This window comes from Oryctolagus cuniculus, chromosome 8, assembly GCF_051225735.1.
Source record: "Oryctolagus cuniculus isolate XC-2025 breed Fujian yellow rabbit chromosome 8, ASM5122573v1, whole genome shotgun sequence".
Classification (NCBI taxonomy): domain Eukaryota; kingdom Metazoa; phylum Chordata; class Mammalia; order Lagomorpha; family Leporidae; genus Oryctolagus; species Oryctolagus cuniculus.
Window position 1 is genome coordinate 41686825 of NC_142874.1, and position 24449 is coordinate 41711273.

At 35.7% G+C, this 24449-nt stretch overlaps 1 protein-coding gene across 12 annotated transcripts in view; it reads left to right on the forward strand.

Annotated features, from left to right (window-relative positions):
• Positions 1-24449, forward strand: part of FBXW7 (F-box and WD repeat domain containing 7) — a 212832-nt gene that overhangs the window by 163202 nt on the left and 25181 nt on the right. For 11 of the 12 annotated variants that reach the window (XM_089302354.1, XM_089302350.1, XM_089302351.1 and 8 more), the window contains 2 exons: positions 20105-20187; positions 23147-23288. In XM_089302354.1, the coding sequence (XP_089158480.1) occupies positions 20105-20187; positions 23147-23288 (225 nt within the window). Of the gene's footprint in view, positions 1-17279; positions 17715-20104; positions 20188-23146; positions 23289-24449 lie in introns of those variants that run through there. The other variant, XM_008267330.5, reaches the window with a different exon arrangement.

Sequence of the window (24449 nt, forward strand, 5' to 3'; positions counted from 1 at the left end):
AGACTTGGAGTAGGGAAGACAGATGAAAAATATGCTAAAAATAAATTTGAACTAGGCTCCTGGCAAAGTAAATAACTGTGAAATAAATCCCAGTCCCTTGTCTGCAGACCAGAAATCCAACAAACTCTGAAAATTAAAAAAATTTAAAATAAAAGTAGCAAACCCTAATCCAACTAACATAAGACTGTTGAACTTTTATTACTTATCTGAGTATTCATATATTTTGCTGCAGAAATATTAGTATGTAATATACTGGAAGTGTTCTTTAATGTATGGTATGTGTACTGTGTTTTCTTTCTAAAACCTAAAATTATTCTGAATTTAGGAACACAGTTCTTTCCCAAACTGTGAAACTGATTCCACAAACCTTTGAGATTTACTACTGTCACCCATATATATAAATGGAATGCACTTTGAAATGTCACAGTGGTCTAAGCTTTATCTTAAGTCTCAAGTACATCCATATGTAAGTGCTTTGAAACATACGTGATCTAGATGAGTACCTATATTTTACTAACCTAGTTTTAGGCAGCTCCATATAATATAACGATGGTTTGAAGCTTATATATTTTTTTTTTCAGTGATCAAATTGCAGCTCAGGCTAGCAGACCTATGATTTATATGAGGGAAGAGAACCTCAACTACATTTCTTAATTCTCCAAATATTTCCATGGAAAAATTAACACTACTAAATTAAGTATAATCTGCTAATACATATTGCACACACTCCTTGTGTGTGTTGCCAGTGTTGCAAGGATAAGACAGAGAACTTCCCTTAAGGAGGCCATAGATGCCTTTCTTTCTCCGAGAGATTTATGTCATTGTCCGCCTTCCATGACCATATATAAAAATCAGAAGAGCATGGATTAATTAATTCATCCCCCCAGTAAGTGTCTTCTATTGCCAAGCACAGGTCTAGGTACTTGGGATATATTTGCGGACAAAACGAAATGAAATCTTGTATGTGCTTTAACATTTTAGTGCTCCTCAGAAGCCCTGGTAGGCAGGGAGGCAGTGGCTCCGTTTGCGCCAGTATACTCCTGACTTAATCATATGCTTTTCATTTCTAAATCACTTGGTGGCGATTTGCATTATAGTTTCTTCATATGTGTATATGGGTAGCTAAAGACATGTACATGTTATGGATACATACTTAACTTGATTCAATAGGATTATGTTGGTGACTTAACTGAAATGTCCAATTTGCTGGGTTTCAAGTACTATTAGGGTATTATTCTGACGCTCTGAAAGAATAAATATGAGTCCATCTTGCTGTATTTTTAATTTTTTTTTTTTCAAAAAACAAACATTATTCAAGACTGTTAACATCCTAACATGTGCACCTTAGTGGTTTCTTTCTCTTCCTCAGTCAGAATTGGAGTTCTTGGCCCTCTCCCTGACTTGCTGTGGAAAGTTGCTGAAATTATTGTGTGTTTCACATATAGAGGAGTTAAAGAATGGTAAATAAAATGATAAATTTTATTATAGAAGTAATAGCAGAAAGGACTACCATTTGTGGTAAAGCCAGTGGCATTCCAAGTGTTAGCAATTACAATTACAATTACTTCCTTTTTAAGGACTTGTTTATTTCTTTGAAAATCAGAGTTATATAGAGAGAGGGAGAGAGAGACAGAGACTGAGAGAGAGTCTCTCAGTCTGGTTCACTTGTCCTATGGCTGCAACAGCCAGGGCTGGGCCAGGCTGGAGCCAGGAGCTTCTTCCAGTTCTCCCATGTGGGTGGCAGGGTCCCAAGCACTTGGACTATCTTCTGCTACTTTTCCCAGGCCATTAGCAGGAAGCTGGATCAGAAGAGGAGCAGCCAGGACTAGAACCAGTGCCCATATAGGGCAACTGTGTTGCCTGCAGCGGCTTTACCTACCACACCACAACACCGGCCCCCCAGTTTCTTCCTTTCCAAAGTACATATTTATGGAGCGTGTTTCTTAACCTGTCTATAAAGTGTTTTATTCCTAACATGTGAAAGAAAGGTCAGATAAAATAGTAAGGTTGTTTTTTTTAATTTTTCTCTCTTGACTTTAGTATTGGCTGTGTATGTATTTATAAACTTTATTTACCTCAACAGAGAAAACATTAGCAGTATTTCACATACATTAGTACCATATCTGGAAATCTGTTTTCCTATACAGTATTTTTCAGAGCTACCTGACTACAAAATGGCAAGCTTTTCTCATCAAGAGAGCCATAATTTCTCAAGCATGTATCCTATTACATAAACATTCTTTGCATATTTTTCTTTGAGGAGTAGACTAATTAAGGTGGCCATTTTGTGGTAGCAACTCTAATATTTATATAAATAGTTAACTTGAACATGATTTTATAGTGGAATTCCATTCCTATCTATGCATTCTTTTAAAATTTACTTACAACTATACCAAGACTTTTTAAGTTGAACTTCCTCAAATAAATGCAGGCTTAAAGAAGACAGTACTGAAAAGGTTTATTCGTGATCACAATAGGGCATAGTTTGGTATCTATTTGTTTATGGTTATTTTATGATATCCTAATACAATGATGGAAAAATCTGTTTTGAGTGAAAAAGATATGATACAGTGGATGAAATTCTCTTCTCTTAAATTTCTTCTCTTTGGTCTTGAGCACGAAATTGAAACTTGTGAATTATTCCTATATTTAATTATATTTTTATGTGTGAGTGATTTCATACAGTTCACTGGGGGAACAGTTTAAGCTTAAACAGCTTTTCAGTAATCCACAGAAATCTCTGCATTACCATTTTAGATTTTAAAATGTCATTGTTACTACTCATATGAACATGTAGGGGCAGTATGGTACTGTTTTTGTAAATTTTGTCTGAATTTGTAGATTTTTAAAATCTGCTTCCTGTTAGAAGTTTGCTCTTCTGAGAAAATGTAACTGTCCATGTTACCTTCTAAAGGATGCTTGATACTCCTTCACTAAGTTGGAACTATTCTTTCAATTCAGTTTCTTATATATAAGAGTACTACAAAAGGCTTATAGAAAACATGCATTATCTTTTTAGTTCCATTTTTCTGGGAGCTTTTTGAAGTACCCTCGTATTATACAAAAACTCTTATGAATGCTTATTGCCTTGATTTATATTTGAAGTCAAGGAACATGTTAGTTAAAAGAAAAAAAAAGACATTTTTATAGCAGACAATAAAAATTAGAGTGAATTGATTCATGAAAATATGCAAAATTCTAACATCAGTGCAATTTTGCTTTTATTCATTCTGTACCGGCCTTTTAAAATGAATGCTTCATTGTGAGGTTTTTTTTTAAATAAAATCTTAATTTTTCAATGTGGCAGTGAGCAAAACTTAAATTACTAAACAGTCTTAAGATTCTTTAATTGTTAAATTTGTTTGGTATCAACATGATTAAGATTAGTATAAACTTTTTTATAATACAGGTCAGTGGCTTTTTTTTTTTTCCTGATTACACTGAAAGCAATTAAGCAGATCTCTCTCCCATCTATTCATTCACTCTGTTCAACACCTTTTATGAGCCAGGGACTGCTTTTGGCATTTGAGGTACAACAGTAAACAAAACAGGTCCAGATCTTCACACTTGGGAGGTTTATATGAGACTATCAGCTTGCTTAAGAGCACGGGTGGTAGAGTCAGCTAGACCAAGGTTTAATGTTCTTGCATCTACCACTTACCAAGCCTCAGCTGTAACTTGGAAATAATAACACCTGCGTCACAGGTAAAGGTTATTATGAAAGTAGAATGGAGTAACCTACAGAAGGTTGTTCCTATCATCAGAAGTCACTGTTAGGAACCCAACATAAAACGTTTTTGTTGATGTATTAGCAAAAATTGTAATTAATTCTGATGTAGTAGTACTAACTAGTTTATTCAGGGTTAGTGTTTTGAGTATTTTTTTTTTCACTTTCAGTGTCTTCAAATTGTGAAAAAAGCATATAGCAGCATTTTTGAATAGTCAGTTTTCTTAAACAATTTTCTGAGTAGCTTTTAATCTGTAAATGGAAAGGTGGTACACATAAGTGGCATGTGATTTAGTGCTACTTACAATATGAAAATGTATTCCGGGTGACTACCACGTATTTAAAATTAACCCCATTCTGTCTTCTTAAATGAAGAAATGAGACGTGCCATCTTGGTATTTTGTTTGGAGATTCTCAGATACTCAGGATAAATATGTTGGTTGCAAGTGCCATTAAATTAGAATTTTAAATAGTGCTGTATAAGAATTAGGAATGCAGAGTTTATTGATTCGTGTATGATTTTAGTTGCTAAAGTGCCTAATATAGAGCTTCCATTAAGTTCTGACACTATTTCTTTCCATAAAGCCCCTGAAGTTTGATAACTGCAAAGTGGGACATACTCATTAACATCTTTGAAAACTGTCATGTCAAAATGGTACCAGTATATCATTACTATATAAAACTTGAGAAATATATATAAAATGAGATAATATTTAAGATAATATCAATAATAATTTAAGATTCACAGATTTTAACAAAAGTACTTGGAAATTTAGATCTTTTTTGTTTGGTCCCCTGTGCTGCTCTTGGTTCTTTCCGTTTCTCAGTTACATGGAAACCCCACACTTAACACATGTACATATATACTCACACACACAGGCGCTCCACACAAATACAATTCTGCCTCCACCCACCCCTGTTTCTATAGTTTATCAGCCGTGTTCCTGCGGCAACTGTTTCATTGAGAAGTGTTGTTCTGCCGATTTCATATTAGCTTTGTGATCGTGCAGTAATTTTCAGCTGCTCATACTCATTACCATACAGCTGGTACGGAGAGAAGAGAAGGGAGCAGGCAGAAGTTGTACTGTCTACAAGAATCAGAAGCTCTCTTGCAGATGGGGTGCTGGCAGATGGGGCATGTGTTTGAACAGGTTTTACTAATAACAGAATGCATTAAAATCATTCTGAGAAAGTCTGAGGTCAATGCCATGTATTCAGAGCTTGAGAGGTTGTTCAGCTTTTTGTAGACCTTTTTAGAATATAAATTAACTCCAATGCAAAAAAAGTAATAAATGACAAGCCACAACCTCCTGCAAAAATTTTTGTGTTCCTATATTTTGTTTCTCTGTAATATAATTTAAAAAGTATTAATACTATTAGCTAGTGTCTCTTATCAACTTGTATCATAATCTTGAATTGTGTTTACTTAAAACTCCCAGATTGTGTGTACATACGAAAGTGCATATACTTTGGGGCGATGTAATAACATTGTCCACTTTTAATGTGTAATATTAGAATATTTATTAGAAGAGATAAACCAAATATTTGGAAATCTGTGAATAATGTTGACTGTGTTGAAGGTTTAAGTTGAATAGTATGCCTAGAATTGTATCTATAGTTAAAATTATTCCTTGCATATTTTTCACATTCACATAACCACAGTGATGGAGTACAGTTAAAAATAACTACCAGTAAAGTTTTTGAAAAGGTACTAATGGAATCTTAGTCCTAAGAGAGCATCTTTTTTAGAAGGAGTTGCTGGGCAGGCATTGGAGCATAGCAGGTTAAGCTGCATCTCACATCAGAATGCCTGGGATTGAGTCCCGCCCCTGCTTCCTATCCAGCTTCCTGCTTGTGTGCACCCTTGAGAGGCAGCACATGATGGCTCAAATTCTTGGCTCCGTGCCATGTATATGGGCCATCTGGACAGAGTTCCTGGCTTTGGAACTGGCCCTGCCTCAGCTGTTGCGGATGTCTAAGGAGCAAACCAGTAGATGGAATAGCTTGTTCCCCACCCCACCCCTATAAAAATAAGTAAACAATTTTGAAAATGGAGCTCTTATTCAAACTTCAATAAAGTTTTACAGCATCTTTGATAGTTGGCACTGAGAACTTTCAGTCTTTATTCTTTTTGCTATGTACATTTCAAAAAAAAAAAACTTTTTCCTCCTCATTTCTGGCTCTGCGTCTTGTCATGTAAACTGAGCTGGTTCATCTGTCAGTTACATCGATTTGTCATATTTCGTTGACTTGTCAGGCCTTCCTCCTGATTTGGGAGTTCTTCCAGAATGGAGACTCCGCCTTGCTCATTTGTGCATCTTTTTTTGCCTAGTGCCTGGATTTCAGTAACCCCAACCTGAATTTTTCTCAAATGCTTAGTTTGCCCCTGTCTTGCTTCATTGTTTAGAACCAAGAGAACCATTATATGACTCAGAGCATTCATTTGGATGAGAATGATAATATTATAATAGAATTTGGGGTTACAGGATCACCATAAATTGTAATTACCTTTTCCTATGATATCTGTATAAAAACATAGTGAATTTCACAAAGTTATAGTCTTTGAAATAGATTGATTGGTAGAAAGTAAATTACATCTTGGTTTAACAAAATATGTTTATTGCAGTTGTATAATAAAAGCCAGCTGAATAATAATATCTTAGAAAATGCTATTTAATTTTAATCTTTGATGTTTATATTATAATCATATTAAACATGTCTTCATTTACCATATCTTGAAATCTGTTCTTTCTTGATACAATGACTTTGAAGAAAGAACTTTTTAAAAAAAAGTATGCTTATATATATGTCTTTATCTCAAAAGCTAACAAAATATAAATTGTAAGATAACACTAAAGTTCAACATTATTATGATAACTTTGAATTTTATTCTTTAGTCTAGATTTAAATTATTTCTCCCAGAGTGTTTTTTTTTTTTTTTTTTTCCTCATGTTACAGAATCCTAGGCCGGCGCCGTGGCTCACTAGGCTAATCCTCCGCCTTGCGGCGCCGGCACACCGGGTTCTAGTCCCAGTCGGGGCACCGGATTCTGTCCCAGTTGTGCCTCTTCCAGGCCAGCTCTCTGCTGTGGCCAGGGAGTGCAGTGGAGGATGGCCCAAATGCTTGGGCCCTGCACCCGTTGGGAGACCAGGATAAGCACCTGGCTCCTGCCTTCGGATCAGCGCGGTGCGCTGGCCGCAGCGCGCCGGCTGCGGCGGCCATTGGAGGGTGAACCAACGGCAAAGGAAGCCCTTTCTCTCTGTCTCTCTCACTGTCCATTCTGCCTGTCAAAAAAGAAAAAGAAAAAAAAAAAGAATCCTAAACATACATTGACTCATAAACCTCAATCTAGAAACAATTTTTTTTTTTATTTTTAAAATTTTTCTCAAAGAACCATGTAGCACTTCACAGCAGACCAACTCTGTGCACTTGTTCAGATCCGGGGCAGTTCTTAATTAAGTTGTAATGCACATGCATTAGTAGTTATCACATACTGCGCCTTCACACAACTGGGAGGAAACTCATGATACTGATCCTACATAGAGAACCTTTTAAAGTCATAGAACAAATACAACAAACGTTCAGAGTTAATTTTTAAACAGTTGGAAGCTTTCAGTGTTTACAAAATAAGTATTTTGGGACAAATTATAAGACATTGTAAACAAATAAAATGAATTTATAAAGCATTTCTCTTATAGTAATTTTGTGAAGGAATCATAGTGCTTCCTAACCATCAGTCTTACAGGGCCCTGAAAGTAAAAGACATTAGATACCTTTTCAGGGTACCAATTATTTTGAAAATATTTTCATAACAGGCAAAATTATGTCAGCCCTTTTCATGAGCCGTGTATTTCTTTGTACCCAGATTTTATTTACTGGATCTTTAGTCTTGGACTCTCATGAAAAGGTAGAGAGTTCATGTGAGCAGTGTGTTAGTCATAGAATTCTTCATTTTTTTTCAAATCAAAGAATGCAGTTTTGTTCAATTACATATAAAGTCGTTGCTTTAAAATGTAAATTGATGTTTTTAAAATGAATATTTAGAATCCTCCTTTTTAAATATAGTGGGGCATGATTACTAGGTTCTTCCCTGCCCACTTGACAGGTACATCAAACACTTGAGTACTTAAAAAGCAAGTAAGCTATTCTGAAATAAGTAAAGAATTGATTAAAGATCACTGATAGACACCTTCTAGAGTTAAGAATCTGGTGTCATTTTTAACAGAATAGGTCCTCAGTAAATGTTTTTAAGTGAAATGCGTTTTGAATCCACCTACTTTTATTCATAACTAGTCTTTTTAAAAATATATTTGTTTTTTTGAAAGAGTTACAGAAAGGCAGAAGCAGAGAGAGAGAGAGGTCTTCATCTGTTGGTTCAATCCCCAGATGGCTGCAACAGCCAGAGCTGGGGTGGCCTGAAGCCAGGAGCCAGGAGCTTCTTCTGGGTTGTGGGTGCAGGGACCCAAGGACTCGGGCCATCTTCTGCTGCTTTCCCAGGCCATAGCAGAGAGCTGGACTAGAAGAGGAGTAGCTGGGACTCAAACTGGAAGCCCATATGGCATGCCAGCACCACAGGTGGTAGCTTTACCTGGTATGTCATAGCACTGGCCCCCATAACTAGGTTTTAAATGTTTAAAGTAGTCTGTTGTCATTTTGAATTCCGGTAAATTAGTAGTATTGAGATGATTAGTAGTAGCTTGAGATGAGAAGAGAGGACTGTACTTTTTACAAAATTAGTAAGTAAATTTGAATCTAGACTATATGTATGTACCAGCCTGATTATCAACATTAGCAAGCCAACAAATAAAAGATTACAGACTTGAGATGGACAGATACAGATCCCAGGTGACATTGTGTTGGTGAGGTTATATAAAGGTAGGACAAAACTTTGGCTGAAGACTTCTTTTCAACTTTGAGATTTATATTTATATTCTGGATTCTTTTATGTTCAGAGAGAAGCAGTTTATAAAGTGTTATTTCATCTCCACTAACTACAAGTAACCACATCTTTCATCATAATGTACATTTGCTGAAATAAGGTTGGCAGTAACATTGACAGTCTATAGAGATTTGAACCAACTCTCTCTCCCTTTCTGTCTCTCAAAGAGTAACTTGTCAAAAAATAAGGTGAGAACATAGAAAATGGAAGAGCAAGAATGTAGATATAGAGGATGATGGGTGCTGCTTCTCATAGAATTGAGTTACTAGATAGAAAGAGCTTAGAATGTTGCTTTTGGCCGGCGCCACGGTTCAATAGGCTAATCCTCCACCTAGCGGCACCGGCACACCGGGTTCTAGTCCCGGTTGGGGCGCTGGGTTCTTTCCCGGTTGCCCCTCTTCCAGGCCAGCTCACTGCTGTGGCCAGGGAGTGCAGTGGAGGATGGCCCAGGTGCTTGGGCCCTGCACCCCATGGGAGACCAGGAGAAGCACCTGGCTCCTGCCTTCGGATCAGTGCAGTGCGCCGGCCGCAGCACGCCAGCTGTGGTGGCCATTGGAGGGTGAACCAACGGCAAAAAGGAAGACGTTTCTCTCTGTCTCTCTTTCACTATCCACTCTACCTGTCAAAAAAAAAAAAAAATGTTGCTTTTACATGAACACACTAAGCATTGCCTACTGTATTCCATTCCTCTTCCTCTTCCAAGTTTAGGGCTCTTTTGGGGATAAGTACTGAGTTTGAGAGATAATCTTGAGGTGACAAGTAATGAGAGAAATGGAAGAGCAATTGCTATACAGAAGTTTAAAAAAAAAAAAAACTTCTAATACTCTTTTGTATTCCTTTCCCTTTATCTCTGATTCCAGCAAATGAGAATTACTTGGTGAGTGGCCTTTGATTTTGTAAATATTTTTTAAAATAAAGGGGCCAAGAGTATACAGATAAGTTACATTAAATGAACTTGCTATTCTAGAAATCCTGTAATGACTTCACATTGCAAACTCTTGACCATTGCCTGCAAGTCCCTGCATAATCTATCATGTTTTCTTCTCCGACTTCATTTTCATCATTTGCCTCACCCTAGCTGGCCTGGCTTTATTCTTGCTGATTTCATACTGTACTCTGTCGTTTTGTCTTAAAAGTTGTCTCCTGGGTGATGCCATTCAAAAAACCACACTTCTCCACTACCCGAGCTACTCACTTCTTTCATGGCAATTGGTTTTATTTTTCTCTTAGAACTTAGAATTATGTAAAATTGTATTATTCATTTTTACATGTTTACATATGTGTCTTAACTCCTTCTCCAGAATATAGACTGGACGAGAGCAGAAAACTCCCTTGCATTGTTCCCACGTTATACCTAGTGCCTAGTAGAATTCTTAGCAGGTAGTAGATGGTCAAAAGGTTATGCATGTAATACTTGTTCATTGACAGATATGAGAAAAGAGGGAAAATCTCTCTTGTAGGCATTTAGATGGCCACTGTTAACATTTGCATAAATTATATAGGCTTTTCTTCTGTGTTTGGTTTGTTTTGTTTTCCAAAAAACCATACTTTTTGTTGTGTTATTGAATCTCAGGGATCTTCTAGTTACTATAAAGTTAGAAAGTAGAGTTACTGTATAAACCCTTCCCTTTGTTCTGTAGTTGGTGAACAGTTTTTGTGCTTTCCAAATTCTCTGTAATGAAGCCCATTTCTTACAAGGTGGCTTTGAGTCTGGGAGCCAGAGGGTGGAGATGTGGAGATAAATAACTTGGGGTAGAACAGGTGAAAAATTTCCAAGCTGGCCATCTATTTTTGAACGGTGGATGTTCCACTGGGCACAAGCCAGTGAGAACCAATGAATGAATCATGCAGCCACCTACTGCCCTGAGTTACATTTTTTATTGTCTTTTATCAAGTTTTTCTGGGAGCATATAAGATTTTAATGACTATTTAAGAGATCTTTCAGCATTGTTCTCACACTCTCCTTTATATACGTTTTCTGGTATAAGTGCCTGTTGGAACAGAAAGACCCTTATTAGTCAATGTTTATAGCTAAAATAAAAAGTCAACAATATCATAAAGTTCTTATTCAGAAAGACACATATAGCCCTAAAATGGAAGGATGAGTCATGACAAGAAGCACTTTGGAAGAAACCATTACTAATAAGTTAAAGAACATTTTAACTCTAGCATTAAATGTTTGAATGAGGAGATAAGGCACCAAAGAGGCTATCCCCTAATGAACCTTATGAGGCCCCTGACTCCTAGAAACCTTCCGAGTATAGATGTTACTAATCCTACAAGTGAATGATAATTTCCACAGAAGAGTGTATCTGGGTCCTCAGGTGGTAATTTCCTTTTCCTTCTTAACACCTACCAACTTTTATCTTTTAAGTTCAGAAACAAGACCATTGCTTTTATTAGAACCTCTCAGACTATTAGATAATTTCTCCATTTTCTCCTCTCCTCCCCTCCAATTTTGTAATTGATATGTAGTCTAATATTGCTCTCTAATAGTTTCTTGTCTTACCAGCTGGCTGTTAAGTATCTCGGGGGAAGAAGGTTATTGTAATGTTTTTGTTTGTCCTTAGTATCATTTTGTAGATACTGGAAATTAACAGGTGAGTATTTCTTGGTTGACTGTTTTTTTTTTTTAACTGAAAATTTTCTGTTTTTATAATTTTTCCCCATCACCATGCCTTTGCCTAAGATTTACATCCAAGAGAAACATGACTTGATGGACCTAAATCATTCCATGAACTGAATAATCAAGATGTATTTGTAGTTTACATATATAATTGTTATTTGCAAAATTTAATACTTTTTTCCGCTAATGGAAATCAGTAAGAAGTCTTGTACTTGGGGACCAGGGACCAAGGTTCTAAATGTAGCTCGTTGTATGACTCTGAGCAAGATGCTGGATTCTCTGCCTCCCCTTTCTCAGCTGTCAATGACAGCTCTGATTCATAGCGTATTTGTTATACACTGACTCTGTAGGTTAGGTGGGTAGGATTGGTGATACTACCTTCACTGTTTTAAACAGAAGAGAAGACTGAAACTCATAAAGGTCAAGTAACTGACTGAGATTACACTCTAATGATTTCAACCAGTTTTCTATTTTCAAGCTCTTCTTCATTCTACAAGCATAGGGGAATTAGATTACATGACTGCCAGTATCACTCTGTGGCTCTCTGCTGTTCATGTTTTTTGTTGATTCAGTGAATGCTACTTTTGTTATTTCTTAGCCTTTAGCTCTTTTCCCAAGTTTGTCATGACAGATAGCTAATTTACAAAAATTAATTCCATCATTTTAAACAATCCTTGAAATGGAACAAGATTGGTGTGCCATACCTATGGGAAGTTTTTTTTTAAAATCAGGTAAATATAGTTGAGCATCATGAACAGTGCAGTGAATATAGAATTGGGTCAAGAAAGTAAAAGAGCAAATAGGGTTCTAGGTCTTAGTGAGGGAAAATTGGTATCATTATTTTCTCTGTCATTATTTTCCTGGGTCATATTTGTTGTTTTCTTGATGTCAACTTAATATTTTCCATTGGTGTTTTCCTTTCTTTGTTTAAGGTATTAGCATAAGAAATTTAGAATAAAATTTTGAGAAGAAATTTTGGGTATGAATTCAGGATACTCGTAGTTTATTTTGGAATTGAAGCATGAAATGTAAAGAATATACTCTTTCTAGATAAATTGGGATAAGCATCATGGAGCCTTCCTTACTTTGTTGTCAGATTATTGCATTGATGTTGACTGTCTCTGAGGTAATATAAACATGGGACAGTGTGTTGAGGACAGTGTGCCTGCATCTCACATTGGAATGCCTGTATGCTACCTGGCCCTGGCTCCTGACTCCAGCTCCCTGCCAAATGCTGACTCTGGGACTCAGAAGTTATAGTCGGGTCCCTCCTACCCAAGTCGGATACCTGGATTGCATTCCCAGCTCCTGTCTAGCCCAGCCATTGCAAGTATGTCGGAGTCCAAGCAGATGGGATTGATCTCTCTCTCTCTCCAGCTTTCTCTCTCTCCCCTCCTCCCTCCCTCCTCTCTCATAAATAAAATAATAAATGATACTTTTCAAGAAAAAAAAGTACTGAAAAGAACGTCGACTTAGTATTTAAGTCTCTGACAGCTCTACAATAGCAATAAAAATTTTAGGACAGCAAATAAGCAGAACTTTGATCTACATTGTTTTTTCTGTGGCTGTGATGTCACACTTACAACTGGTACTATTGTATGTATGTATTTTTTATAATTGTAGACACATACATATGTGCATTTTATCAATTTGGCCCAACCTGAAAGGGTGAAAAAACTTTTTGTGTTACCCTTGTAAATGTATCTCAAATCACCAGGGGCTATTTGTTAGGGGAGTTTTAAGTAGCTTAAACTTTCATATTTAATCTGAAAAATTTGATGAACAGTGTGAGCTATGATATTTTGATTTGAAGTTTGATTTACTGAGGGGTAAGATTTTGCATATTACTATAAACATTCCCCTCTAATTAAGGATTTTTTTTCTCATTTCATTAGTATCATAATATTTGTTTACTAGGTGGTATTGTCAAACTATGGTCTGCTTTGTTTTTTGATTTTACACATTCTCAAGATTCTTTAGACTTGATTTCAGTGTGACTTCTGGTAGTCAGATGTCTCTATGTGTATATTACCCTCTTCTGTGTCTTAAGTGACTAGAAAGGCAGTGGTGGAAGATTAAAAAAATACCTTAATTGCATACTATTCTGTGCCTGACACACAGTGGGTGCTAAAGAAATGCTTAAGAATGAGTAAATGTAGAAAATAGATTAATGATCAGAGCTGCCGTGAAAAATAGATACTGGGCACACATACTATTTTAATTGATAATACTTACAATAGAATCTGTATTAACTTGCCAGTTTTAGTTACAAACCTTTTAATAAAATTTCATGTTTCAAAAAGTTAATGACAGTGAGTTAGTGAGGTTTCAAAAAGATTGTTTCAGCACCAACATGCTTCACATTCCTTTCTTTGATGTTGAAATCTTGAACTCATCTCTAATCTGAATTCTGTGCTCAAGGGAAGACAGCTAATTATGGTAGGTGGTTTCCTTCTCCCTTCCAGTGTAAAGAATGTTGTCATGAGGATAATAAAGTCATTGACATAGGAATATAAACATGTTCCTACTATTATAAAATGGAAATATATTTTTAAATGTTAGCAAGGTAATGAACCAGTGGCATTCATAGTGTCATCAACTAATTATAACACAATAGATCATTTTTTAATACTAAATATGTTTTTATACTTAGAAAAATAATGCTTTGGTTGCTACTCTTGACTTATATGGCCAATTGTTTTAAAGTACTAATTATTTGTTAGTAGCATTTCCTATATGCCATCGATAAAGTTGATTAAAATGTGAACTTTCATGTAGAATAGGGGGAAAACATATAACAACAGACTATGATAAGTGCAATTTTATACATGCATATATATTGCTCTTGAGGTAACAGAAAGCACTCTTGCTTTTTCCTTGTGTTAACACCACGTATAAAGATATATACATCTCTGAAGATACATGATTCCTTGAAGGCTGTGTGTATTTTTCTCGCTATTTGTGCTTAGATTATCTTGCTTTCATCCATAACCTCAACTTGCCCATCTAACAAATTTAATCATCCTAAGCATTTGTTCAGAAAGAGCTGTTTCTCTTACAATAGCGCACAGGTTAATCATTTTGCTGCCATTATTCCCTAAAAGCTCCTACTCTGAAGCAGATACCATCATATCTTTGTGAGTTTTTTTTCTCACGTTACTGCTCTCATCCTTTCTTACCCTCTAGCTCAATGGAGTTGTGATGAGATGAGCATTGTATTGAGTTAGCAGTTGGACTGTATTCCAGGATATCATTGCTGGTTATTTCTCTTGCCCTAATTGATTTCAGTAATGTTTATAGACTGTGAGTCAATAAAATAAATAATTTTTATATAACAGGAAGAGTTATTGTATATCTGAAATTACATGGAAATTTAATTTATTACAATGAAAACATTAATATATTGAGTTTCTAAAAATTTGGATGAATAACCTAAGTATTTTCTTAGTAATCGTTGATTGACTTTCTTTTCAGTGAGTGAACTTATGTAGCATAAGTTGTAAAATATTGCTTTTTCAGATAAATTGACCTAACATAGGTTATGGACTCATCTAAGATTTACAGTGTTTCTATCACAAGGTATAGTAGATAGATACAGCTCGCAAAATCATATTTACTACAGTTAAATCTGAATAAAGTTTTAAACATTTGTATTTTAGCCAAGGTTGCCCAGAAACCAGGAATGTGAGAAGAACTTCATTTAAGTTGTTCATACATAGGTTATGATGACCATAATCTGATCATAATTTTCACTAACAGTTCTTCAGAGAATGTTGAAAGTCGTTTTTATTCTATTGAAATCCAGTTAGAGGCTTGGCAAATTCTTTCTTCACAGCTCAAATTAACATTGTAAACAAGATATTAGAGAGAATCATTTAAATACTTAAGGAAGGTCTTTTTTAGTACTTACAAACATGCAGTATGTGTTTCTTAACTTACAGATGAATAAGTTAAAAAAAGTCATTCCAAAATGGGAACCATGGTAGATAGAAGATGTGTGGTGGGATAAGGACTTCTGAAGACATATTTTTTATGTATCACTTTGATTTTTCAACCATGTAAATGTTTTACCTATTCAAAAATAAAACATGAATACATAAAGCTATTTGGGGAACAGATTTTTTGTAGCTTTATAGCCATAAGTAGGAGCCATATAATCAATAGAGCATTCCTTTGACTATATAAAAATCAAGAGATGTTTTCTTTAAACATCCTAGGTTTTGAGACAGTAGCCTCTACTTTATTAAAGTTGGTCTGTGTTCTTAACTGAGGAGACTTAACTAACTTGAAAAGATTGTCCAGCTAGAGGTATAAGGCATGATTTCAGTTGAAGTTAAAATATACACTGTGAAGTCACTGGTATTCTGCTTGTGTGATGACAAGCTCATTATCACTGACAAACTCTAGAGGAAATTTCAGGTGTTTGTTTTACCACTCTTCTCTTTAGATAGCCCAGAACAGAAAGGAAAAGTTGCTCTTTTCTCTGCTAAATCATGATTGTTCTGCAGCCTCAAATAAAAGGATTTATGGGTCCATTCCTAACCATCAGATTCTTTGCAGAGTAAGAGATTTCAATTTAATGAAGTGAGCTAATTGATTATCTTAAAAAGTTACCTGCTTGGTACATGTGGGTATTGTTTCTGAGGGAAAGAATTATTTTATAAGGCAGATAGTTGATCATTTAAAAGAGAATAGACAGTAGAATATGATATTGAGAGAAGACTCAAGATGTACATCTTCAGAAAATTTTACATGATCTTATTTTCATTTATTTTAAAGTAAAAGACATTACATGTACTTAATATCTCAGTTAGAAAGGTAAACATTTCTTTGTAAAATTGTGATACTGTTTTATGCAGAATTTGGAATCATTTTACTGAAGAAAGGCATTTCCCAGCAAACACAGAGCATCAAAATGAATAAGTTCAAATAGAATTTTTTTTTCTGATGAAACTTTCTAAGTACTTTAAATAACTGTAGGCCCAGTTTACTTGTAATACCCTTAATAAGGGATGGTAGGAGTTCATTAACTAGGCCCTTAATAAGGGGCCTTTCTAGTCCAAGGAATCTTACAGTTGCCTCTGAAGCTAGTTGTAGACCACGCTGCAAGATGAAATATCTAAATTTGTGTAATAGTCATTCTCAGAAAAATGTTGCCTTCAGGCAAACTTTGGTACCTTTCTTTCCGTGTTTAAATGCCTTTTTAATGATAAGCAATACACAATATCGAAATAATTTTGGAGGAGGAAGTCCGGTACCTCCTGCTTACGGTAAAGCGAACAAACAAGGGCTCAGCTTTTGTTCCCTTTGGGGAAAACAACCTTTCAGCCAAACTTCATACAAATGTATTGGGTAGTGCTGGTTTGTTTACCTTCAAAAAATATTGTAGTCATCGCTAAGGATTGATGAAGTGTGTGGTGATTTTCTTGAAAACGACATTTTAAAATAATGAAATGGGAAAGCATGGGGAATATTTCCTCTAAATCATACTGAAAGAAATACGCAGGTTGAAATATAACTTAACATTACATAATTTTTGCAGTTACTATATGGTCCAGACTGGCGTACTTGTCAGTTCCCCCCAAAGAACATTGAATTTCTCCCTTCGGGAATGCCCATTTTGTACCATCCAAGCTACTTGCAAAATCTGACCAGTCTGCACCAGGACTACAGTGGGGGGACAGTTAGTGCAAATAGCTTGCTTTGCTTTGCTTTGGGGTGTGTGTTTGGGCGGGGGGGAGACTATATGTAAATATATTCCATTTTCAAAATGTTTCTGAAAGGACTTGTTTGTGGTACTGTTACTTGCTATTTAAAACTCTTCAAAAATGCACGTTTTCCAAAATGCAGAAACGATCTCGGGAAAGTTTGCAGGGGGAGGGGGGGCTGTGGTGCGGGGGCGGTCTGCTCGGCTGCCCACATCCCCTCCCTGTGTTCGGTGCGCCGTGTGCGTACGGGTTCCCCGGAGCGGATCACCATATAATTGATGTGCAGTCTGCATTGCTGAATCCTGGACTGCACCATTCTGTGTTCAAGGGAAGATGTAATCTGATCCCTGTGCTGCTGAGGGAGGAATCTGTTCAGTCAAGGCTTTGACGGGGCATCGTCTCCTCCAATAATCTCCTGCGCTGCCTCTCATTATTCCCTCGAGTTCTCCGCATGTATGTATGTGTGTCCCGAGAAGCGGTTGGATACTGAGCTGCATTTACTGTGGAGTTTTGCTGCCGGTTCTGCTCCCTAATCTTCCTTTTCTGACGAGCCCGAGCATGTCCACATTAGAATCTGTGACATACCTGCCTGAAAAAGGTTTATATTGCCAGAGACTGCCAAGCAGCCGGACACACGGGGGCACAGAACCGCTCAAGGGGAAAAATACAGAAAATATGGGTTTCTACGGCACGTTAAAAATGATTTTTTACAAAGTAAGTAAGCTGTTTTCTTCCCGTGCTGTGTGATTGTGCGTGTGTGTGCCTGCCTGAGAGGAGAATCTGTATCGTCAGAGATGGCTGCAGTATCCTCTAATTTTGGTGGGTGGCTGGGTGTCTGGTATTCTGTTTTATATCATGAATGTAAGCAAATAATGGAAAGACAGTGGGAGCTGCAGAGAGCGTTGGATTTAAAATGTGTATTTTAGCCTGTGAATTTGCCACTAAAAACGTATTCCGACTTCAGAAATGTGGCTCCCTTCAATGCTGACCTGGAAATACTCTATCCTGACTTGCCTTTCCTGAAGCTGTGCCGTCAGTTTTTCTGTACCATATATGCGTAGTTTTTTTTTTTTTCTTTTTGCTTAGATGACTCTTAAAGTATAGAATCTGTACAGTATTTAGGATTTATATTGAAAGAAGCTATATTTATTTTCTGTACCTCATTAAAAAAATTGCAGAATTAATCTTTGGTTCTAAAGTCAGTTTTTTCAATAAAACAATCAAATATTTAAAAGACTTCTATAGTACTGTAGAAGATGCTTTATAAACTACTATAAAATCCAGTCCTTTTCTGGTGGTTTCCTTGTTACACATTTTTGGGCATTTTTAGTCGTTGAAGGGTTTCTAAGATGGAAATAAAGTTTGCTTTCAGTGGCAGATGGCATTCTCAGCAATGTATATATAAGATGTCCTGGGAAGTTCTGAAAGCCAGTATTATGAACTCAATTAGAATGAATATTAAAGTTCCTCATAATAATTGTGAAAATAACCTGTGAAAGTTATCAGAGAACTTGGCTTTAAGGTCATCTGTGCTGACTGCCCTCCCTGATGGATTCATTTGCGTGTGTGCCTGTGTATCTGCATGGGTGTCTATGAACTACATACGTGGGGGCACGTGGCTACCTGCACAGTACAGCGTCTCTATTTACGTTTCCTTTTTAATAAAAATATGTGGAGAAATAAAATAATGGGTTTTGAGAGGAATCGCTTTCAAACCCTGTAATGAGTGCAGAAACTTCGGAAGGGAAGAAGCCAGACCAATTTCATTGCTATCCAGTAGGTATTTCTTGAAGTGAGGTGTAGGCTGTAGATGGACTGGTTGTACCCGCACCTCTACCCCTGATATCTTGAATCATCCCTGTATTTTGGAAGACTGTCTTCCTGGTGGTAAAAATAGTCCCTGTCATCCAGTGTTGTTCTGAGAGATTTTTGAGAGTCCCTGTGATCCTCTTTAGTATGTATATTGTATCATGCTGCGTTATGGTGCTCCCATGGGAGGCAGTAGGTAGGAGAATAAGGCTGCTGCAAAGCAAGGCTTCTCAGCTTGTTACAGAAATGAGGAGACCTTTCACTCCGGGATGGCCCCCCACAACTTGCAGTTACACAGTAACTAATTAGAGGGTGCACATCTGAAAGGGATTGCAGAAATGGAAAAAGTTGAATCTTGCCAGATCTTATTTTTTAGTTTCAAAGTAAACGTGCAGTGAGATGGCCTCAGTTAACTGCTCATGAAGTCAAATAAATAAATAAATAAATACTTCTATTTTGATGTGGGCAAAGCATATTTCTGAATATATTTGTAGTATAACATGACATAATGAAACACCTTAAAAATGTAGGAGTTGTTACAAAGAAGCATGCCTCAGTCTTTTTATCTTTGTTATTGCTTTTCAAGGTAGAATATTTTGTCCTAAATGAGTCTGCCAATAGAGCTTTATTCTGTGCGCATATCAATTGATGACCCCCCCAGCTGTATTATGCCGTCTTCAGTATTTCTCTCTTATTGAGGGTTTGCTTTTTTTTAAGCTATCATTTTTTGCCCATATTAATTACTTTATGCCTTATAATCGCTATTCAAGATTATTGTGTTTACACTACTTTCCTTGTCCTTTTATGATACTGGTACTTAAAATTCAGTTAGTTACTTCTACGCATAGCTGATTTTGAAGTTTTGAATTTTGTTTATCTTTCTTAAAACATGCTTTTTAAAAAGGAAGATTGATGAGAAAGGCATGTTAAATATGCTGTTTTTCTATATGGACTAATATGAGATTTTTCTTCATGCTGGTCATTAGACTGGAAAACTTGAAAGATAAATTACTCTCAAAGAATATAGATGATGACTGTCAATTTTTTAATCACAATACACTGCTCTTCTATACAAAATATTACTCCTTTCAGTTTGTTAAGAGTAAAGCAAAGTGGAACAAATAGAAGAAACTATGAAACTTCATTTTCTATGTTAATTAACTGCCGAATTACCATTGTAGGTATATGAAAATTCAAAAATTAAAATATTAACTCAAGATTTGATAGTTGACAGGTGATTTTTAAAAGAAGTATCTCTATCTTTTTTTTTTTTTTTTTTTGGTTTTATCTTCTAGATGAAAAGAAAGTTGGACCATGGTTCTGAGGTTCGTTCTTTTTCACTGGGAAAGAAACCATGCAAGGTCTCAGAATATACAAGGTAATATTAAATATAATGGATTCTGTCGCTATTCTCATGCTTTTTAAAGAGTTGATTCTGAAAGCATTTCTTTCAGTTCATTCTCATAGACTAAGAATGCTACTAGTACTTTTGACTGTTCTCACATATTTTAAGATTAATGAAAATTGAGAAATACATTACTTTAAGAAAAGAAGGGCTACTACTATAGTTTGTATTTTGTTGCTGAAATGTTGAAGCAAGACACGAGCAGAATTTTCTCCTGTGGACAGAATTTTAAAACCATAGTTTTTAAGAAATTTTCAAAAGTACCACATAAAATAGGAATGTGAGCAAATGTATTTTGTTACTATAGCAACAGCTATTCTAGAGTGAATATTTATATATGTGAGATTGGAGATAAATTTATTAGCAGTGAAATAAATCTCACGATTACTAGCTAAGTTTCATGAGATTAATGTGTAGCCATTATTGGTCTGGTAGATCCTATTTTTTTCTACCACATACATTTCTACACTAGAAGAATAGTTTCCATAACAACTAAATACAATTGTAGTTTTGTTTCCTGCTTCAGTCCATCATTTTTGGATTTTGCATCAGTGTAAAACTTTTCCCAGTCTCACGCTAATTAGGCTAACTTAGGCACAATATCTATTACCCAGCCAATTAAAAATGGCTTTAGATGTCACTTAGAATGCAGTAATTTACAATTTAAATGACAAAGGTGTCTTAAGAGCTTTCTTTGGTCTTTTAAAAACATAATTGTCATTTCTTCAAGTAACTGAAAGTTAGCCATAGAAACTATAAGAACTCCATGGTCAATGGCATTCTTTCTTCTCAAAATATTTTGAGTTATTTTTGTTTTATCAGATGTAATAAAATGAACATTTATCAGACATAAGTTTTTTTAATTTTAAACATTGTGGCAGAATGCATCTCCTTTTTCAGAGGAGTAGTTTATTTTTATTTCACTTGTGGGAAGCATTTTTTCAAGTATTCTTTTTGAAATGTAGAAGTTAGGATAATTGCACATATTAAAAAATGGGAAGATGATACAAAATAGAAAAGCAAGCTATCTCCGGCCACTGCTTCTCTGTGTGATTTTCCTCATCCATCCCCCTCCCTCTGCCTCTGCCTTTTGACAATTTTACTGTGTTTGGCACTTCCACCAGAGGGTGTGGAGGGACAGAGAGACAAGCGAAGCTATTCTCTTCATTTTACGTTTTCCTTCCAGCCTTGATAAAGTATTTCTTGAGTTTAATGTTGAACTAACTGTTAAAGCTCTTTTGAAAATGGATATATTCCAATCAACCTTACTCTTTTGATGGTCTATTCATATGGCTGATACCAAGACAAAGGTATTAAGTTGTTTATGAGGTAGTTATAAAGAATGAATACTAAATTTTTATTATAGAATATGTTTTAGTAAAATTTGTCTTTAGTAGTTACTTATGTTTTATATTGAGGAAACATCTGAAAAGGCAATTTTTTTTTTGCCTTGCAACATACAGTCTTACTAAAACAAAATTAGACCAAACAGCATCTTTGTTTCCATGTCTTTTTGAAGACTCTGTCTGTTGCTAAGGTATATATTTGATGTTTTGTGATATTTTTTGACAGGTTAGGTAATAACATGAAACTATAATTTTCCATTGGCTTTTTCTTAGAAAATTTAAGTTTATAAACACATTCTATTTTATGTTGGAGGGAAAAAATAGAGTTTGAATTTGAAAGAAGAAAGGATAGATTTGTTGAAAGTTTTATTATATTTGAAAGGCAGACAGACACAGAGAGAAAGAGAGAGATACAGAAATAGGGAGAGCTCTCCTATTTGCTGGTTCACTCCTCCAAGAGCCTGCAACAACAGCTGGAGCTGGGTGATGGGGACTCCAGCATTTGAGCCTTCCCTCACTGCCTCCCAGGGCTGCATGTTACTAAGCTAGAATCTTGAGCAGCCTTGGGATTCAAACCCAGGTACTTCAATCTGGGTTGCTGGACTCCCAAGTGGAGTTTTAACTGCTATGCTAAATACCTGCTCCATAAATATAACTTTATTAACCAAATCCTCCTGGTTCTGTTTTCCTCATGTCTCTAAAATGGAGATGCTCAAGTTGCCTTGAGACAAATTAAATTAGGTATAGGAATTAGAAAATAAAGTCCAGTGCATTACTAACGTGTTGATAGCTGCATTGTTTGTGCTGTAAGTTATTCTTTAAGACAGGTAATTTTAGACCTAGATTATCTTACTCCCTTATTCTACTAGTGGCAGAATTGAATTTTAGGTTTTTAAAATTGTTTGACATTTCAAATTGTTGGGCATGTTTAAGTTCACTTATTTAATTTTGTATATAATAAGTTTTAAATTCCAATTTTTAATAAATATGTTTCTAATCAAGGCTAATTCCTGTCAGAATCTAGACCATGCTCTATAAATAACAATGTAAAATTGGAGAGAAATAGATGGATATTATAAATAATTTTGAAGGCCTCTGGAGCAAATATAGGAATAATACAGCTAGTGAAATCCAAAACGTATGAACATAGTATTTCTACATTTAATTACTTGTTAAGCTTTACTAGTTTGATACCCTTTATTATTAAAAAAAAAAAAAAAATCTAGCTGTACTTAGTTATGTCACTGAAGACCTGACTGTAGAAGTAGGGCCTGCATAGTCCAGGGAAATATTGAACATTATTTATATATAATCAGTAACTTTCAGTTTGGCCAAGGAGATTCTGTCATTTGGATGCAATTACCACTGCCAGGCTAATAACAGGTGGTTATGTAGGAGGAAGAAACTTAACTCTAAGAATAGAAAGTAGGTTTTGTGTAGCCCTGCTCTCTGGGAATAAGCAAATAAAAGTAATAATTGCTTTAATGTTTGAAGTCTGCTAGATCATTCTTATTAAATCAGAGCCTATTATACCTAATCAATGTTAATTTTGCTTGTACTCTTTTTTAAAAATTTGTTTTTGGTAGTACCACTGGGCTTGTACCATGTTCAGCAACACCAACAACTTTTGGGGACCTGAGAGCAGCCAATGGCCAAGGGCAACAACGGCGCCGAATTACATCTGTCCAACCACCTACAGGCCTCCAGGAGTGGCTGAAAATGTTTCAGGTGACATATCTAAGTTCTGTCCTTGAAATGCCTCCTTTAGTTACTGCAAAACATAAAGAGTTAGTCATAATTTTAAAAAAATGAATCAAGTATGGTCGCATGCTACACGATGGTGAACCTTGAAAACATTGTGCTAAGTGAAAGAAGCCAGCCCTAAAAGACCACATGTCGATTCTGTCTGTTTGAAATGTCCAGAGCAGGCAAATCCATAGAGATAGAAAGTAAGTAAGTGGTTGCCAGAGCACTAGGGGGAAATGAGGATTGGAACTAACTACTGGTAGGTATGGGGTTTCTTCTTGGATGATGGGAATGTTCTGGAATTGGTTAGTGGTGATGGCTGGCACAGTATGGTGGGTGTGGTGGGACTGCTGAAGTGTTTACTTATGGATATATATATGCATATCTCGATTTAAAAATGCTGCTAGAGAATAGGACACTCCCTTTAAATATAATGGTTAAGAAAGTCCAGCGCTCATTTTGTGTGAGTATGTGCTTTTTACTGCTTTTGAAATAATAAGACCTTTCTTCCTTTCTCCTTTATTTTTGCATTTCTGGATTGTTGAATGTCCTCTTGTTTTCCAGACTGCATTGCTGTTAGGCATTTAAGAGCACTTTAAGAACTCTGTTTATTAATATTAGAGATAACTTCCCTATCGTGACTACCTTTGTAGAGTTGATGCAGCCTCTTTTCATCAGCGGGCTCAAATTCTCATCACTTCATTTTACTGGTTTTTAAGTTCTTTGAATATTTGCTAGGAAGACTAGTTACAACCAAACCTTGAGTATTGTGAATTTTATAACTTGATAGTGATATTAAATCAATTTAGCTCTTCTTCCTGAAAGGTAATGCATATAAATTAAATGTTTAACAAAATAGCATGGATTAAGTACTCAATTATTCTGCAAATAATAAATAATATAAATGTTATAAAGTGAAGATAATCTGATAATAGCCATCATACTAATATAAAGTGAATGCATTTCATCGCCTCTGGTTGCTTGAATGTTTGGTTATTTAGTGAATGAATACAGGGGTAATGGTTAAAAAAGAAAATATTGTATCTGGTGTTTTAGATTTTTAAGATATTCACTTATGTAAATCCCAATATTTTATTTACTGGGCCAAAAACAAAATAAATATCTCCATTTTTTTCTTCATAG